This window comes from Pagrus major, chromosome 5, assembly GCF_040436345.1.
Source record: "Pagrus major chromosome 5, Pma_NU_1.0".
Lineage (NCBI taxonomy): Eukaryota > Metazoa > Chordata > Actinopteri > Spariformes > Sparidae > Pagrus > Pagrus major.
The window spans coordinates 16,277,749-16,296,657 of record NC_133219.1 but is presented as its reverse complement, the minus strand read 5'-3'; the positions used below and the strand labels follow the sequence as shown (position 1 = coordinate 16,296,657).

Genomic DNA, 18,909 nt, shown 5'->3' with positions numbered 1-18,909 from the left:
CAGGCATTTTAAACATTTGAAATCAACATGAATTATTCTGCACTTTGTAGTTGACTGTTTAAATTCAGAGTTTGCGCACTGAAACTTATACGGCTTTTCAAAATAAAATCCGTATCAGGAAAAGTTTAAACCGATGTGAGAAACTTGACAATATTTTGGTCTTAATTTTGAAATGTTTCCGTAAAAAATTTAATTAAATTCATTAAAACATGTTTCCATCTATTTTCTTTGATTATATCCTTGAAAGTATACAAAGTTCATCCCCAGCGGAACTATTGTGACAGCTGCTCTCCACGCTTTTCCGGTCCGCGGTCAAAACTAACGGAAACACTTCCTGAACTGCCTGGTGTCACCTCGCCTGTCGTCCGGGGGCCGCCTGTCTGCCGCTGAGACTGGGGATGCTGCTGCAGAGATGGAGTTGAATCACAAAAACAACAAAGTGTCGGTCAGAGTTTGAGACAAAGGGAGGGGGGTTAGCGTTAGTTCTCCAACTGAACTGATCGCTGGATGGATTATTTGTTCGAAATAAGATAGGAGGAAATTTGAAAAATCAGGTTGAAAAATGAAGCTGCTGAAGCCGAGCTGGGTGAGCCACAACGGTAAGCTTGTGCAGGAATCTGTTGGACCAAGTTGGGCTTTTGTTGTCGGAGGGGGGTGAATTGATAAGGAGGCATGATGGTGGTGGTCGACACTTGTGTGACTTGTTCGTGACTTAATAGTCAACCACACGCCAGACTTAATTCAACAGCTGGACACACACAGCGGGTGTTTTTGTCATTATCAGTATCTCCCCTCGCTGTTACAAATGCATTAATGTTTGCTAACCGTAGCTAGCTAGCTAGCTTGTTAGCCCCCTGGCTAGCTCAGATTCCCTGACGCTAGCTGACTTTACCTGCCAATTGACCCATGTCGAAGTTGCTGTCTCAAAGTGACTTCTTGTTTCATGTTTTTGAGGTCGCAAACGGCATTTTGGTAGAGACAACTTATTTTAATGACAGTGAACAAGCTCAACATGGAGCTAAAAAAAGTGTGTGTTGGTGAAATGTTGGTGAAGCTGTCAGTTGGGAAAGTTAACCGTTGGGGAGATGGCCTGAATTTCGGGTGCAGCTAACGACTGTTGTCATTACAGCAGCGTTAGGTAGCTCACAAGATAAGTCACTGAGTCTGTGAAACATGCCACAAAACCACAAGAGATACATTCATTTTTACCTTAACTAACGGTGGCAAGGTTTAAAGTCATCTGAGACTGAGAGAGAAAGAAAATCCAGCAGATGTTTGGCGTATCTTGTTGTAACGCTTTTAGTGCCTTTGACGCTCAAAATAATAAAGTACCAAGAGTTAGCTGCTTCTTCCAGTCTGCACAAGTGAAAATGTGTTATTTTAACATGTAAGGAGCCAGTAGACACATAACATTCGTCAAAAAATGAGAACTGAAATAACAAAAGCAGCAGTAAAATATTACAATTAGGCATTGAGTGTGTTTTTTTTATTATCAGTTAATCTGTTGATACTTTGCACTATGACAATATTGTAAACAATCAGTTAAACTTTATGTTAATTAAAGGTGCACTATGTAGTTTTGGGGAAGAAATTTTAATCAGAAGAGAAAGAAGGACAACATAATTTCATACTGTTTTACTTTGTTTATATGTGGCGGACCCTGCCACCTTTCTAGCTTTAAACAGTGTTCTGGGGACCTTATTTTCATCTGAGAACAGCTTGTTTATTCAGTTATGTAAAAAATAAATATTTCTGAGTTTGTATTATTACCTCATTAAATTTTTGTTTTAATTTCTTCGCCAAAATAACATAGTGCCCCTCTAAGTAGTGAGACAGGCTCTTCACAGTTTCTCAGCCTCCGAGGTGATTTTTTTTTTTTTTTGGTCCAACACAGAAATTAGCTGGAATCAGTCTGTTTTTGCCTGCTTAAATCGACTACTAATTTTATGCACTGAAAACATGTAGAGAGACACACGAGCAAACATCAAGGGGTACTTGTATAAGAAAATATAAGTTGTATAAAAGCTGGTTTGATTCTTTTTTTTTATCACTGAATTTAGCTGCATAAAGACAGAGTCAAGGGAATTAAATATTGTATTTTAGTGATTTCAGAGGATTTCACAAATCGGGCCCTATACAAAAAAATCCTAGAATACATGTTGAACTAATCCACAGTCACGAACACAGCCAACATGTTGAGATCATGGGCATGCTCTGACTTAGCTGTGGAAAATCACAGAAAAGTTGAGGAATTTTCCATCAGGTCAAGAGTCCGAAGCCTGATGTAGAAACAGTGAGGTCACTGTGATTTTCCTGCGTTGTATGAAAATGTGTCCCGTATCATGTTTTTACCCTGAACAACTTCATTCTCAGTTATTATTTATTATCTTACTACAACATCAGTCTAAAGTTTGATTTAAAAAATATGATTAAATGTTTCTAATGTGTTTCACAGGCAAACCCATATTTTCAGTTGACATCCACCCTGATGGGACAAAATTTGCAACTGGTGGCCAAGGTAAGACCAGTACCACCGTTTACATCCTCTGGCACTGAACCTGCTTTGGGTTTCTTTGGGGTATTTTATTGAAATACTGCATTTTCCTTAAATGTTGTACTTGAATTGGATTTTTGTTTTCAGGAGAGGACTCTGGCAAGGTGATGATATGGAACATGGCGCCAGTCCTCAGAGAGGAGGACGAGAAGAATGAGAATATTCCCAAAATGCTTTGCCAGATGGACAATCACCTAGGTAACCAGCCTTATCTGTAGTCGTTTTAATATTGAATCAAATAAGCCTGTTGAATGTAGGAATGCTTGGTTAAATTATATATTTGTTGGTGAATACACCCACGTAGACAACTGTACTATCAACAGTACTGGTGGTATGGAGAGTTATTTCCTCTCACGCGAGCATGGACTGTACAAGCTAGTTGGCTGTCAGCTGTAGTCTTCTCGGTGTGTTCAACTGCAGCTTAAGGTGCGTTCACACCGGACCTTTTATTTTTGTTGCTGGCGACAAGTTTACATATTAAGTCAATGCAAACGAGCGACTGAGCGATTAATCGCTCAGGCGAAATATCGCTGGGGCTCCGAGCGACAGCGACCGAGCGACGGAGCGAAAAAGCGCTCAATCGCTCTGTCGCTCGAGATGAGAAATCCCAAGTCTCTGGCCGTCAGTCGCTTGTCGCTCAGCGCTGATAGGCTGCCGTAATCTATGTGCAACTATGACAACTACTAAAACCATGGTCGTAATACAACTCCACCGGTCCGGAAGTGCAAAGCCGGCTTTACGTTGACACGCACACACGCACACACAACCACTCGCCGGACACCAACTACAGGCGCTCCTCAGCTGGGATGGAGCGCCTGTAGTTGGTGTCCAACCGGGCAATCCTGCCTCCGATTCTCGCCAACAGCTCGTCAAACTGTCAGCCATGCTGGACCAATACAAACGGGAAGAAATGAGCGCCTCCGAGCGACGTGAAATTCACTGGAATCGCTTGAATGACGTCATCAGAGTGATCTGTTGAATTGTGCCGACGAGCGACTGCAGCTGAGCGACAGAGCGATTTTTTTGGAGCGACACGAGCGACAGCGACAAAAATAAAAAGTCCGGTGTGAACGCACCTTTATTGGACGAGACACAGGCAATGGTCTGGTGTGTCTGGGCTCTAAGTTAGACTTCACACCAGGTGTGGCATGTTAGTAACATGTAGCACTACTGAAGTATCCGTCTGTCCAATATTCACTGGGTCCGACCTCTGTTATGGCGTTACTGTTTTTATAACCAGCCGTCCTCTCAAAGGCACAGACAGAAGCTGCAGGCTGATTGATATCAGAAAATGAATGGAGCATCCATGAGATTAAAAACACTTGGAAGGCCACCGGTGTTTATTGAGACAAGTTTTATAAAAAAAAAAACATATGTTACATTTCTTTTTTCCATCTTCGTGTTGACATCATCAGTCCCTGGTACTGACTGATTCTGCCCTTCCAAATATGACGGCCAACTCATGATGTTTCTTTTGGTTTCAAATCCCGCTTAAATCCCGCTTGACTTCCTTTTCTCAGTGGACAAAGTGGTAGATGGATACTGCTTCTCTGTTTTCTACAACTCCTGCTCCTGTATATGCATAAATGTTTGTACTTCTTCTGTGAATAGTAACAGTAGTTAAAGGTTGGAGAAGTCAGATTCTGATGAAATAGTCACTGGTTTGATTCTTTTTCCTCATTTATATTCTCCACGGGCAACTGCTGCTGTGCACATAATAGTTCTCCCTAGACAAACAGATTAAAATAACCTCCTCTGTCCTACACTACCTCTGACGAAAAACACAAGCTGCTGCAGTGTGAAAGGACCGAGTAAATGTGCCAGCAGTCATTTTAATAATAAGAACGTTTTGCACTGCAGGTACCATTAATGCCCGCTATAACCGACAGCTTTATCAACACAAAGCCATACAAGGTACATTTATAAAAAGAGTCAGCAGGCGTGTTTGTTTTTCTCTGCAGCGTGTGTGAACTGTGTGCGTTGGTCCAACAACGGGCTGTACCTGGCGTCAGGAGGAGATGACAAGCTGGTCATGGTGTGGAAGAGAGCTGCGTATGTACACACAAATACACACAATGCGCAAGTACACGTGATGTTTTTTAGAAGGTAAAACTGTGATTTTTAGACGAGCTTCTTGATTATTTTCAGCCACAGAATGTTTTCCAAATTTAAATGAAATGTTTGATGTTTGTGTGCTCAACAGTCAGAGCTGGCGATAGTATGATATTGACCACGTGTGTGTTTTCTCTGTAGATTCATCGGCCCGAGCACAGTGTTTGGGTCGAGCAGTAAGCTGGCCAATGTGGAGCAGTGGAGGTGTGTCACTATCCTGAGGAACCACACAGGAGGTAAGACACACACAGTGAACTTATTGGACAAGATAAATAAAACAGGGACTGAGTCATGGATAAAAACACTCAAAAACTGCACTGGGAACCTTTAACTGGTGACACATCTCTAAACCTTGTGTGTATGTGTTTCATTTGCAGATGTGATGGACGTGGCGTGGTCTCCTCATGACGTGTGGCTGGCCTCCTGCAGCGTGGACAACACCATCGTCATCTGGAATGCTCGCAAATTTCCAGGTAGGAGGAATAGAAACCAGAGCGTCCCCTGCCTGTAGCACCACAGCTGGAACATAGATCGATAGATGAGACGCTGAATGGAAGTTTGAATGAATCCAAACTTGCTGTTCTGGAATTAAAAAAAAATAATGAAATGTAGCATTTGCAATAATTGTCATTTTAAACATTTTGCACAGTTCCACTTGACTTCATGTAATTTCATTAACCAGAAGCAGAATTTAAAGGATACTTTGCAGAAGGGCTACATTATTAAATGAAAAGTTCAACATTTGATGAGATAAACTTTAATTATATCTTAGGAATAGTTGAAATGTCAATTCAGAAAGATATTTGTCTCTTGTCAACTCGTCATCCATGTCTTTGTCTTCTTTGTGTATCTCCAGAAATGGTGATGTGTCTGCGAGGACACACTGGGCTGGTCAAAGGTCTGACGTGGGATCCAGTGGGGAAGTACATCGCCTCCCAGGCCGACGACCACAGCCTCAAAGTGTGGAGGACGGTGGACTGGCAGATGGAGGCTAACATCACAAAACCGTTCAGCGAGGTACAAAAACACTGTCGCTGTCAGCTGTGTGATGATGCTGTGGAAACATCTGGATTGGTTATGTGTTTCAGCTTTTTCTTTTATAGGTCCCATCTGTTGATGCACCTGTCAGTTCTGTCACATGCACTGTTTCACCAATAAAGGTTTTATTAATTTTCTCTCTTCTCTCTCTGTGTCTTAGTGTGGCGGGACGACCCACGTCCTCCGTCTGTCCTGGTCTCCAGACGGTCAGTACCTGGTGTCAGCTCATGCCATGAACAACTCTGGTCCCACTGCTCAGATCGTGGAGAGAGACGGCTGGAAGACTAATATGGACTTTGTGGGCCACCGTAAAGCTGTCACTGTGGTGGTGAGGAAGTTTCAACCACATGTTCAGTCTTTAAATGAACACTTCACCCAAAATGTGTCTGTGTACCGATGGATCTGGTTTCTTTCTCTGTAGAAATTCAACCCAAAGATCTTTAAGAAGAAGCAGAAGAACGGCAGCTCTCCAAAACCCAGCTGTCCGTATTGCTGCTGCGCTGTCGGCAGCAAAGACCGATCGCTCTCCGTCTGGGTCAGTTCACACTTTGACAGAGAATCGAAAATAGTAAAACATATGAGTTAGTACCAGTGATGCAGGTTCCTGAGTGAAGTTTCAGATTTCACACTTTGGTTGTTCATGGTGTTTGTATTTGTTGCTTCTTTTGACTGTGAGCAGCTGCCTCAGAGATAATCCATCTAAGTAAATATAACGACTGCCTCATTTGTCTTTACTTCATTTGAGTGTCATTGAGTCATTTTTTTGTTTAATATTTGTGGAGACAAAAAAACATTGCCCTTAAATGACTGCTCAGTAGAAACGTTTCTGTTTAGTTAGGCTAAACAAATGAAGGAGTCCTGACAATACTAACATCTGTTTCCTCTCCTCAGCTGACCTCGCTGAAACGCCCCCTGGTGGTCATCCATGATCTGTTTGATAAATCAATCATGGACATTTCCTGGTGAGTTTTTGACCGGCAGTGTGTAGCCTACCACACAAGTACATTTGGCCATGTTCAGACTGCCAGCACCAAATTAGTTTTTTGGCGCATCCAGATGGATTATTGTAAGTCGGGACAGCAAAAAACCATATGAAATTTGTATATTGCAAATCGGATCCATCAGATTTCAAAGTGTCTTTTGTGTCATTTGCAATTCGACACACAACAACGACAGCAGCAGAGCAGAATCCATGTCGTTACTAGCAGAGCGGGTCAACAGTCTTAGGACAGTCAGACTGAAATGAATTGTTTGCTCCACAGCTTGACAGTGTGATTGTTTGAAGAGTGAGATAATGGATGAATGATTTCTCATGCTTCCCTGTTGGAAGCATACATAGTGACCGATGCCTACGCCATCACCATAGCAACCCATGCAGATAGGCTGGTGATGTCTGGACACAGGAATCCAATATGATCTGTTGCTAATTAATGTGTGGTCTCTCTCTAAAAGTCTGATTTGACAAACAAATCTCTGATTTGCCTGCAGTCTGAACTTAGCCTTAGTGTCTCTCTCCCTTAGCTTGCTGACCTGTCACAAAGTCAAACATTGAGGTGACATCACTCACATAAAGTTGAACCATTTTCATGGTTTAATTCATTCAGAATAGAAAAAGTCTGTCTGACCTTGGTATCCTGTCAGCCAGTCTTACAAATGTTTTTTTTAATAATAAAATCTTTGGAAAAATGCCTTTTGACGTCAGGGGATTTTTTGTTGCGACGCCACACCTCAGAGAAGGCTGACTGCCATAATTTATCCAGTTCTCTTCCATACTCTTATATCCACACAGTATGAGAAGCCATCACTGTACACCCTGCTGTGTTTGTGTATTTGTCAGGACCCTTACAGGTCTGGGGATGTTGGTGTGTTCGATGGACGGCACTGTGGCCTACCTGGACTTCTCACTGGATGAACTGGGAGACCCGCTTAACGAGGAGGAGAAGGTAAGACACACCTCATGAAATCCCATCTGGCATCTCATCACGTTCTGATCCTCTGACTGTGTGTTTGTTTGCAACACAACAGAAAATTGTTATTTACCTCGTGAAGCAAAACAAATTACTACCAAACTAAAATTAGATTCTGTTTGCACTCTTGTTTTAGCTACATTAACCTCAAGTCGTTCCACTCTTATACTATTACCCAACCAGTATGTTATGTGTAAACTTTGCTGCATTGGTGTTTTCTTTTTTCATTTCACTTCTTCAAATTATTGTTCTTTCAGAGAAAGAGGGTTTGATTTTTAAGAGCTTGGTGTTGCCCAAATTACATATCTTGTCTTCCAGGAGAACTTCAGTGCATTTTGTTAGTTATTAGAACAAACTCTAAAGCAGCTGTTGGACACCACGATTTATTTATAAGATTAGACAAATATTCACCTCTGTTATCTAGTTAGTAGTGTATTTTGCTTTAAAGTTGACTTGAAACCAGCTGGTTTTTCAACTGTTCTCACCTGATATTGCCACTAGTGAGAAAATGCAGGACAAGACTGCTATAAGTCTGTTTTTTATGTTTTTTTTTTTTTTTTTGGTAGCCAAGCTTTTTCTTTCCATCATTCCATCAAGAGCACTATGAACCCAAATCACATTTCTTCTCTCTCTCTGTCTGTCGTACAGAACAGCATCCATCAGAACATCTACGGTAAGAGTCTGGCTATAACCAGCACCGAGGCTCAGCTGTCCACCACCATCATCGAGAACCCAGAGATGCTCAAATACCAGCAGGAGCGACAAAACTCGGCCCAGGCCAACTCTGGACCGGGCAGTGCTGGGCCCGAATCCTCAGCCCCCAAACTCAACAGTGTGATGAACGGAGAGTCTCTGGAGGACATCAGGAAGGTGGGAAACTGAAATACAACATCCAACAGGCAGCACAAAGCGTTGAACTGCTGTTGTTTAGGTTCAGGACAAATACTGAGTTCTGATGCATTTGATAATGAATCAGAATGTTGTCAATCAGTGTGTGTATGTGTGATATTTTTGTTTTTAAATACACATATTTGCATTTTAAAATCACTTAATATGCTCAGATGAAAAATGCAGGCTGGCTGTTCTGGCTAATAAATGTTACATAGATAAATGTAATTTAAACTGTTGATAATTTATTATAGATATTTTGACGATAGCAACTGACAATAGATATTTTAAATGAAACCGTTTTAGAAATACAAGTCAACATAGGAAAGCAAATGATGTATACCAACTTGGAAACAGCACAAAAATTATGTTTTCTACTTTTTTCAGAGGTTAAATTTCTTGGCTGTTTTATTTTGTTGTCCTGCAGAACCTTCTGAAGAAGCAGGTTGAGACGAGAACCGCAGATGGCAGAAGAAGAATCACACCGCTCTGTATCGCTCAGCTGGACACTGGGTAAGAAAACATGGAACAGTCTGATTTTCACTGGTGGACAGATTCAATACCTTCAATTACAAGATAACTGACAGCAAAGAAACCTTACAAACTAGGTTCAGATTCCAAAGGTAGAGGCTTAAATATTGTATATTTCTTCTAAAAGTGCATTTGTTTGTGTGGAAACAAGACAATAAAAGCTGAATCAATAAGTTACAACATAGATTAATATAATACTGATATAAAAGATTTATCAAATGGTTAGTTTAACTTAAACAATCTTAGGTATTTTTCCCTGAGAAATGCACGAAATGTTGTGATTGTGAAGAAAAGAGAAGTTGTTTCATCCCTCGTGCAGCTTATTTTTTCAGCCAGAAAGAGGCTGTCATTTAATTAAATGTTACAGTGTTAAATGTTGTTGCATAATAATCCTTTGTGAGGTTGACTAAAATGGGGTGAAAGGGGGGAAAAAACACTTTACAAACGTAAAATCCCAGAAGAGAGACCTGGCTGAACCACTAAAAACAGATAAAAAGTCAAACCTCTCCACCGGAAAAAGGCAACAGCACAACAGGTCCGATATTCCCTCAATGACAATTAGACCAGATCCAAAATGTGGCCTCAACAAACAGAACAGAGAGAGCGAGAACACCAGCAGTGGCAGCAGCATGATGCACCACCAATTAATGTGCAGCTGAGGTGAAAGCAGCAGGAATACATGTCATTTTCCCTGGACTTCACAGTTCACTCTGCTTCAAAAAAACATATTTTCCTCTTGATGATGATGACGCACCACGTGATCAGAGTTGATAGAGATTGGATCTACTGTAGTATTGGACATTTTGACACACAGACCCCAAGACTGGATCCTACCAGATCTGATTAGACTTAATATTATTTTGATCTCTGCCAGACTTGGGTTGCACAGTGAGTCTCTGCTAGTTACTGAGAGGATTCGTGAAGACCTCTGGTTGAGTCAAAGTGACCCCCAGCTCATTAGTAGCTGTAGAATTAATAGTAGCACCAGTATTAATGATTATAGAAACACTGATCACTGTCTGTCTTTCTCTGCAGGGATTTTTCGCCAGCTCTGTTCAACAGTGCTCCCATCCTGCCCTCTGGCTCCTCCATGTCCAACCAGCTCTCCTCCCAGCTCAGCTCTGACTCCAGCCCTGGACCGGCCTCTTCTCTGGGGCTCAGGCCCAGCCACGACCCCATGCTCACCTCGCCTCCACCCAGCGGCGCCGTCAAGGGCCTGGAGGACAACAAGGACGGGTACAAGCTGATATCAAGCTGTTAATTTTCTGTTCTACCCTCACCGTTTTCTTTTTCTATGATCTTTCATTCTGTCTGTGCATGTTTACCTCTCCTCAGTCTCTTCCTGTCTTTCTTATTGTATGATGTCCTTATGTTCCAGTGTGAAACCGTGTCTGCTGCTCACATCTGCCTCCAAGATCGAACCAATGAAAGCTTTGGACTCCAGGTTCACAGAAAGGTCAAAGGCCACGCCGGGGGTCACAGCCGCCATCACCTCCACTGCTGGACTCACGCCTCTGGACAGGTGATTGACTCAGTATAAGTGAAGTTGTTAAGGAGTGTGAGGTGAAGCAAAGCCCTAAAAGAGAACAAACTGTCCCCAAAACAAACTTTTCTGTCTGTCCAGCAGGCCAAAAGACGGCATCTCCGCCCTGAAAGATGTAAAATCGAAAGAAGACACCAGCAGCGACAGCGAGGACAAGATGGCCACCATAAATAAAAACCTGTCATTTAGCAAGCGGAAACCCGAGCTGTTGATGGACGGTGGAGAGGTGGTGGAGAAGAGGAAGAAGGGACGGCCCAGGAAAGACAAGATGGCCGCTCCCATCGCCCAACCCTTCCCTCAGGTAAACAGATGGAGAGAAAAGATGTACGGTTGATGGATAAATAGAGGTCCTAATGATATTTTACTAGGGGTGTCACGGTTCTTCAAATCCTCGATTCAATTTGATTTTTGATTTTAAGGTCACAATTCGTTTGATTCTCTATTTTCTTTTTTTCTTTTAGCACAGATGGCTATGCCATTTTTAGATTGGACTCGTTCAGGATCATTGGTTTTTATGCCGTGATAATTAATTTTTAAATTCTTAATTTTAAAGATGGTCATGAGTGATATAATCTCCATTATTCGTTTGCAATGTACCACACTAAGGCCTAATATTAAAATTTAAATAGTTCATTAACAATATAAATGTAACAATAACTTGTTTCACCAGTCAATTGGAAACTAACTGTAAACAAAAGAAGAGAAGTCATAGAGGGTACCTGCCATCTAGTGACTCTTTTGTTACTGCAGTGTGCACTCTTCATAGCAGATGTCATTCAAGTTCACAACAAAACATCAAATATGGCGCAGCCAAAAGGGACTACTGTCATTAAAATGAATAGGAAAATCTGCGTTTTCGCCACAACGCCGGATCCAATGTGAATCCACTCGCAGCGCTACGACATGCTGTGTGTGTTTTGTTTCTTCCCCCCCCCCCCCCTTGGCACACCTGTTGGATGTGCACTGGGGGCGTGGCTAAATCGTTGTTTCCACCTTTGATTTCGAAGGTTGAGATCGTGGCGTCATTTCGATCGATATCCGACTTACAATCAAGATCGTGACACCCCTATAATTTACATCTAGATATTCATTCTTTTTTCTTTTTTTTTTTTTTAAACATTAATCAACCAAAAAAGAGTTATTTAGAAAATATATTTAGATTGTGGAGACATGTATTAGCTCTGTATTTAAAGAAAAGTCAGTCAAAGATTTGAAATATCTCAAAAATTAAATGGCAAGTTGTATTAAAAAGGTGTAGAAAAGCTCCTTTGGTGCAGAAAGTGATAAAAGTTCCTCCTCTTCCTGTCAGATAACTCCTCCAGCAGAGAAGGAGCCCAGCAGGGTAGCAGCTCCTCCCGCTGCTGTAGCTGCTCTCAAGCTACCAACACCAAGTATAAAGAAGGCCTTCAGTCTGCAGGTAACACACTCTGACTGTCTGTGTGGGTGTTTGCAGTTCTCTGAATCTTTTGTGGTGGATTTAACATGTTTCATCCATCAGATAAAACATGTTAAATTTATTTCATTCAGCAGAACCACCTTTATGCACATTGAAGGCAAAAGCCAGATGTATGTGGATGTTTGTGGGTTTTTTGTCCATTATGTAAAGGGTATTAGATGGTCCCAGACTTTATAGAGCTTTTAGTTGATCCTTAAATCCTGAAATATTGGATTTAAAAATCTTGGAGCCATGAATATGCTTTAGACGGTCTCTGTGATCTCCTTTCCACAAGTATTGTGTCCTGTTCTTTGAGTTATTCGGGTTGCAAATGTGATAGCACTTTCTTTGATGTTAGTCATTTTAATATCTTCCCCTTGGACCCAACAATTTCAAACTGCCATCACTAATGCACAGTAGTTTGACTTAATATGTTTTTAATACACTATTCTGCTTTTTATCTCCCCCTATTGGTGCACAAAAGAAAATGAAACACAGTGCTAATAGAACCGATCCTTTCATGATAGTTCTTCATTGTCTCGTTCTACACATAATTGTAGAGGTTCCTATCTAGTTTCTCAGGTGGCAGTTTAACATATGACAAACAAAATTACACTGAACAAGAACAAAAACAATTTTCTTGCATCTCACTGATATTTTTATGTTCCTGCCTATTCTGACCTGCTCAGTACTTTCAAACTAAGGAGAGTAACACAGACCATACAGCGATTTCATTTTGGCCTCATTGTTATTATTATTATATCATTTAGGATAAAACTGTTTTCTTGCATATGTGATAAGCTATAAATAAAAAATGTGTGTGTAGGTGAGCATGGAGCCGTCAGTGTTCCTGGAGGTGGAGAACGAGGTGACGGTGGTTGCAGGTTCAAGGCTCAGCCAGCTGCGATGCTCCAGAGACGGACGAGACTGGAACACACTGCTGCCCAGCTCAGTGGTCACAGCTGCAGGGAGCAGGTAGGAGGCTCCGCTGGCATCTCCTGTGTTGTGACTAAAATTGATAGAGCTTGTCCTTACGCCTTAATTGTTTCACTTGCAATAATGTTGACATTTTTTTCATATTATACATTTGTATTAATAAACAGATCTAAAACACTAAACCACTTCCTCCTGATCTTCCTCCCCCTCAGTGACGTCCTCGCCGTCGCCTGTCAGGACAGGATGTTGTCTGTTTTCTCTTCCTGTGGGCGGCGACTCCTTCCGGCCATCCAGCTGGCCACACCTGTGTCAGCTCTGCACTGCTCCGCCCACTTCGTCATGGTTCTGACTGCTGGAGCAACGCTGTCCGTATGGTCAGTGCTCATGTATTCTGTTAGAAATGTCATGTTGTGGATTTTGTTAGACTTGATCTGTAGTAATTAGGGAAGTTTCCTGTTGTTTCTGAGCTTGTCAGTTATTTTTCCATACATTTTTCAAAACACATTCTATAAGAATAGTTGTACAAATGCAGATACATTATTTAATTTAAAGAGATATTTATATATAGAGAGAAATATAGATTCATGCTGATATATTGTTCAGGGTGTTACAGATTTGTTTTCGTCTGTACTGGTTGATAGAAAAACCGCATCACTCAAGGGTTTTCATGCAGAGCTATACAAAGGCAGTAAAGATTTTGCTGATATTGTTTGTAATAAAATCAGTGTGTTCATTTGTTATCTGTCTGTGCGCAGGGACGTTCAGAAACAGAAGGCTCTGGTGAAGAACGAGTCGCTGCTGACAATTTTAACTGGTGAGACACTGCAGCATGATCCAGCACATACCTCCCTCTGAAGTGATGAATTGTTGTGTTTTCATGTCTGTTGAATATGCGTCACATAAACCGTATTTGTTATTGTCATTAGAGCTGTAAGTAGACATGTTTTTTAACTCTTGACAGGACCAGGCTAGCTGGTTTCCCTCGCTTTCATTCTATATGCTATGCTAAGCTAGGCTAACCCCACCGCACTCGATTTCCATCTCAATCCATTCCTCAAATGTGAAATTATCCTTTTAAAAGTACTTTTAACACATCAGAATGTATAAAAGGGCTCAGTTGAAGGCAGAAATTTGACAAGATTGTTTTGAATCACATTATATTGATGTAGGTAGCTATTTTTATCAGTCCACTCATTTAATTTCCCCTAAGAATTAATTTTATTTGTGTCTGTAGGTGCTGACATCACAGTGTCTCAGTCTCTGCTGACTCAGCAGGGCGTTCCAGTCATTGGACTGTCCAATGGGAAATCTTACTGTTTCAGCTCGTCACTGGAGACATGGTGAGTTGGGTGTCGCTGATCGAATCCATTTTCCATTCAAACTTTTTTTTTTCAGCACTGACAGTTATGCCATTGTTAGACTACTGAGTATTGTTTCTCAAAGATGAACAGATCATTGGTTTTATGCCCTGACAACTGTCATTTACATTTTCAAATGTTTCAAAATCAGTCAGTCATGGAAAAACTACACAGTGCACCTTAAAGTATTGCATTGATTAATTCTACAATGAATGTGTGATTAAACTACACAACACTAAACAATTTTGAATATAAACTTAAACAGTTACACTCTGTCTCTCTTAGGACTCTGATAGCAGATAATGGAGACTCTCTAGTCCAGTGTGCTGACTTCAGGAGCTGCCTACCTACCCATGATGCACCTGTGTCTTCAGGACCGCTGGCTGTCATGCAGGGACGCAACCTCAAGTACGACAGTAATTTTTAACCTTCTTACCACCAGCCTGTCTTACTGCAGATAAAGAGGTAGATAAAATAATGTCTGTGGTCCCTTCAGTGCTGGTCGGCTGGCATCCCGCCTCTCGTCCACCCCTCATCACCTGCAGCAGAGCATGACACTGGCCTTCCTGGAGAATCAGCAGGCGGCTGCTCTGACTCTGCAGTCAGCGCAGGAGTATCGCTACTGGCTGCTCATCTACGCCCGTTTCCTTGTCAACGAAGGTAACAAACTGTCTAATGATTTCACCTTTTCTTCAGACTGATGGGAGAAAAATGATGCTAACAGCTTGATGCTAAGACTTAAGTGCGTGTGTGTGTCTGTGTGTGTTTCCTCCAGGCTCAGAGTATCGCCTCAGAGAACTCTGTAAAGAGCTGCTGGGTCCCGTCCACAAATCAGCAGCTACAGCCTGGGAGCCCACCACTCTGGTACGACACTCGACTGTCTGCTGGTTGAATTAATTTCATCTCCACTTCAAATGTTTTCACAACTTTTGCCTTCCACACTTTAAGTCAATGTCCTCTTCATCTTCCTGTCAAAAGCTGCTTCCTCTCCCACAGCTATAATCTCACTTTGATCCACAGTGATTACTGCGACCAAAGTGAATGGTTATCCCTGGTTAAATCTCATGTTCTGATGCTCATGCAGTTATCTGACAACTGAAATATATTTGTATATATCTCTAATCAGGGAGGCAGCAATCAGTTTTTTGTGGCCTGATCTGCATCCTTTTAATTGGCTGTCAATTTTCACACACTCGAGTCTTCATTTGTGTACATTGTGCAGCAAAATGCTCATTCTTAAAGGACAGCGGAGCTGCAACACCAGCATGTTGACGACAACTTTATTTAGCCAACAGTGATCCTTAAAATAAGCTTTAACATATGTATGTATATATAATGAATTAATGAATTAGAAGATTACTCTTAATACCTGATCAATTATTTTGTCTATAATACATCAGAAAGTAGAGACAGAGGCTATCACAAGTTCCCAAATCCCAACGTGACCTATTCTTCCTTGTTCCTTTTCCGTTCCTTCCTTATTTTGTCTCACAACAGTCCAAACCCCAGAGATCGTTAATTTACAGTGAAGCAAATCAGAGAAACACAATCAGAGAGGCTGAAAGCAGCAATTATTTGGCATTGTGCTTATTAAAGGATTAACTTATTGTCAAAATTAAGGTTGATTAACCTGCTGTCGTTAACTTAATCAAATAACTGTTCTCGCTCTGCTTCATTCTCAACACCTGCTGCGAGAAATGTTGACTCATATTAGGCCATCTTCGTCTCTGCCTCTAATTATTTTCAAACATATAAAATTTCACTGGTTTGTCGTATTATATCGTCCTGTTTTGTTTTGTTTTGCAAACAGCAAATGAGCTGCCAAAGCTAGCTCTGGCAGCTCATCAGCAGGTGCATTCATGCTGCTAACTGTCGTCATGTTTCCTGTGTGTTCAGGGGCTACGTAAGCGGGAGTTGCTGCGTGAGGTTTTGCCCGTCATCGGAGAGAACCTTCGATTCCAGAGACTGTTCACCGAATACCAGGATCAGCTGGAGCTGCTGCGCAACAAATAACACACACTGCTACACACATACACACACACACAGACTGACACAGACACATACTTGGACTCATCATGAAACCAGTCTGATTCGTCCCGGCTTGGTTCGGGTGAACTCCGACTGCTTTCCTCATCTTGGGAAGCTTGAAATGCTGTTCCGGCTGAAAAAACACATCCTGGGTGTTTTGTGAGAACTTGAATAACAGCCGGTCCACAGCTTTTCAAGTGCTTGGATTTTTCAGTGCTGTCACTCACTGGGGAGAAGTGGGTGCTTAAATTTTTTTTAATCACGATTTCAGTTTGAACTCTCGTCTTTTGTCTTTTTTTCCTGCTAAACGTGTTTTTTCTAACCTATGCACCTCTCTCCTGCACTCCTAATCATGAACTTTATAAGATTAACTTAAGAGAGGCGGTGATAGAAAGGTTGCAGGTTTGATTCTTGCCACGTGCAGCATCATCAGCTGTGTGTCCTGTTGAATCGCTCTCAAGTCTGTTTCCCTCCTCAGAGAGAGAGAGAGAGAGCGGAGGTGAGACGCTTATAAAAGAAAAATATAAATCGGAGAGGATGTAAAGGAGCAATATGCTTGTACCAAAGTGATGCCTTCACACGTAGAAATAACCACAAGCCTAAATCTGCAAGGTGAAGGAGATGTAGGGCGTCCAGACAAAGGTTCAACCGGGTTTTTAAAGGCTCATGACGATATTTCTTAACTGAATCTGTCAGGAGGAGAAGCTTTGACAATGTTGGTCTTTAAAAGTGACGATGCTAATACCAAAATGTGAGGTCACAGTGGAAAAAATGAATACATTTAGATCACCACTGGAAATGTAATTTATGTACTGTAAGTACAGGATGGACCTCTGGGAAATGGAGTCAGAAGGGATCTGAGAAAAAAAAGGAGTTTTTGTCACTTTACAGCTGATTCTAACCCTCAGAGACGTTCACAGGCAAGTCGAAGAGCACTTAAAGCAGGTCAGATGTGAGAACATACAGAGAAGCACAGCAGCCACATTTGTATTTTGACTGAATTCTAACAAAGGAACAACAGAAGTCATGAACACAATGTCGGACTGAATAAAAAAGTAAACAACATAATTGTCTGTTAATTAGGTTGTGGCTACGCAGGAATCCAGACGTGTGGATTAGTCGCATCTTGATCTTCAACTATTTACGACATCAATACAAGCCGTCGATCGTAGACGCCATTTTTAAATCTTTGAAATCTCGTCACTAATTGTTCAACACAATGAATACATTTTTTTACTGTAATTTCATCAGCACCTCTAAAATCAAGATAGTCAAATATTTTGAAGCTGTTCTGTCAACCGAGGACTCATCAGTGTGCTTACAAAGTCGCGTCTGTGATGTGTTGGATGAAGGAATTTAGTACCAAACTCAGTCTTCAGGCAGGTCTCATCATGACATCTCAGATTATGTCATATTTACTGAATACCTTAGTGTCGTCTCCTCCGGCCTGTCTGCAAGAAAACACCCAAAAAGGCAGGGAGACAATTATTTTTATTTGACTTTCATTTCATCCTCTGACCTGCAGGTTTTTGAACTTGTCTTCTTACTGTAAACAGGCACCACAGTAACATCCAAATAGAGTAAGTGTAAATATCAGTAGCTGCTCAAGAAACACATGCTGATGTCATCCTTCCTGGGCTCCAGTATCTTATAGTTGTATTTGCAAATCTCCAAGGTATATCAATAAGTAAGTATGTGTATCAAACAGGCCTCCAAGTAATCAAGACAACATGTTCTCTCTTCACAAACACTATCAACTTTGCTCACAACATCTGGTGCAGCTTTTCTACTCATTAAATCCAACAAATAGTTTCTCAGTTACACGTGTGATTGTTGGTTTGTCTTACTGTCCTTGAAATCATGTGAACATTTAATCAGACCAGGCAGAGATCAGAGAGGGCCAGTGGAGAAATGTTTTATATATTATTTGGTCTGTTTCACTTCTTGTGTCTTTTGTAAATAACCAGATTCTCTTTGCTGCAACCCTGTTTATCTCTGCAAAACCACTGCAAAGACATCTGTTTTTCAGGACTGAGAGGGGAAAAGTTTTTTGTTTTTTTTGTCTGACATCCATAAACTTGACATTTTAACAGGTTTCAAAGGTTGTGAAACCCAGCAACACCTCAATGAACTTCAAGAAAAAATACTTGTGTTTAGCCTTTTTGTCTACAGCAGCAGTAATGCACTCCTCTGCCAATTCAGTGTGTGTATATAAATGGAGAGCGTGAGCTTTGAAAGCTTGTTTACTGCTGTAATTCACTGCACAGTGTGAAGAGCAGCACTGAGGCAGAATGAATCCTCTTTCTTTACTAATCTGTACAGCATTTCTTTCTTTTCTTTTTTTTTGTTTGTTCTTTTGCTGTTAGTCATTTTTAAATGTTTGTACAAGGCAAATGTTTTGTTTCCATTTTCTATAAGAAAAAGAAAAAATGAGCGGAGACAAGCTGAAATTTTGCTTTTGGAGAAAGAAAGTGAAAAATAAACAAATGAGGAACCGTTGGGTTTTGGTAATTTCCTGT

General features: G+C 41.2%; 1 protein-coding gene across 2 annotated transcripts; it reads left to right on the top strand.

Annotated features, from left to right (window-relative positions):
• Positions 1–389: 389 nt before the first annotated feature.
• Positions 390–18,901, top strand: hira (histone cell cycle regulator a). Of its 2 annotated transcripts, none has more exons than XM_073466417.1 (25): positions 390–599; positions 2,456–2,518; positions 2,642–2,752; positions 4,516–4,606; positions 4,808–4,902; positions 5,044–5,139; positions 5,523–5,683; positions 5,865–6,032; positions 6,126–6,239; positions 6,596–6,666; positions 7,542–7,647; positions 8,320–8,541; positions 8,987–9,072; positions 10,126–10,326; positions 10,469–10,612; positions 10,718–10,934; positions 11,943–12,050; positions 12,895–13,043; positions 13,217–13,378; positions 13,760–13,818; positions 14,239–14,344; positions 14,648–14,770; positions 14,859–15,022; positions 15,138–15,226; positions 16,259–18,901. In XM_073466417.1, the coding sequence occupies exons 1-25, from the start codon at positions 563–565 to the stop codon at positions 16,373–16,375; spliced, it is 3,060 nt and encodes a 1,019-aa protein (XP_073322518.1). In that variant the 5' UTR covers positions 390–562; the 3' UTR covers positions 16,376–18,901. The 2 variants fall into 2 exon arrangements, with proteins under 2 accessions (XP_073322518.1, XP_073322517.1); XM_073466416.1 differs by having other exon boundaries at positions 479–599; positions 10,715–10,934.
• The last annotated feature ends 8 nt before the right edge of the window (positions 18,902–18,909 follow it).

Coding starts and splice junctions, on each gene's coding strand:
- hira (XM_073466416.1), top strand. CDS start 563: ATGAAGCTGCTGAAGCCGAGCTGGGTGAGCCACAACG. Junction 4,607..4,807: donor ATGGTGTGGAAGAGAGCTGC/GTATGTACACAC, acceptor TTTTCTCTGTAG/ATTCATCGGCCCGAGCACAG. Junction 10,327..10,468: donor CTGGAGGACAACAAGGACGG/GTACAAGCTGAT, acceptor CTTATGTTCCAG/TGTGAAACCGTGTCTGCTGC.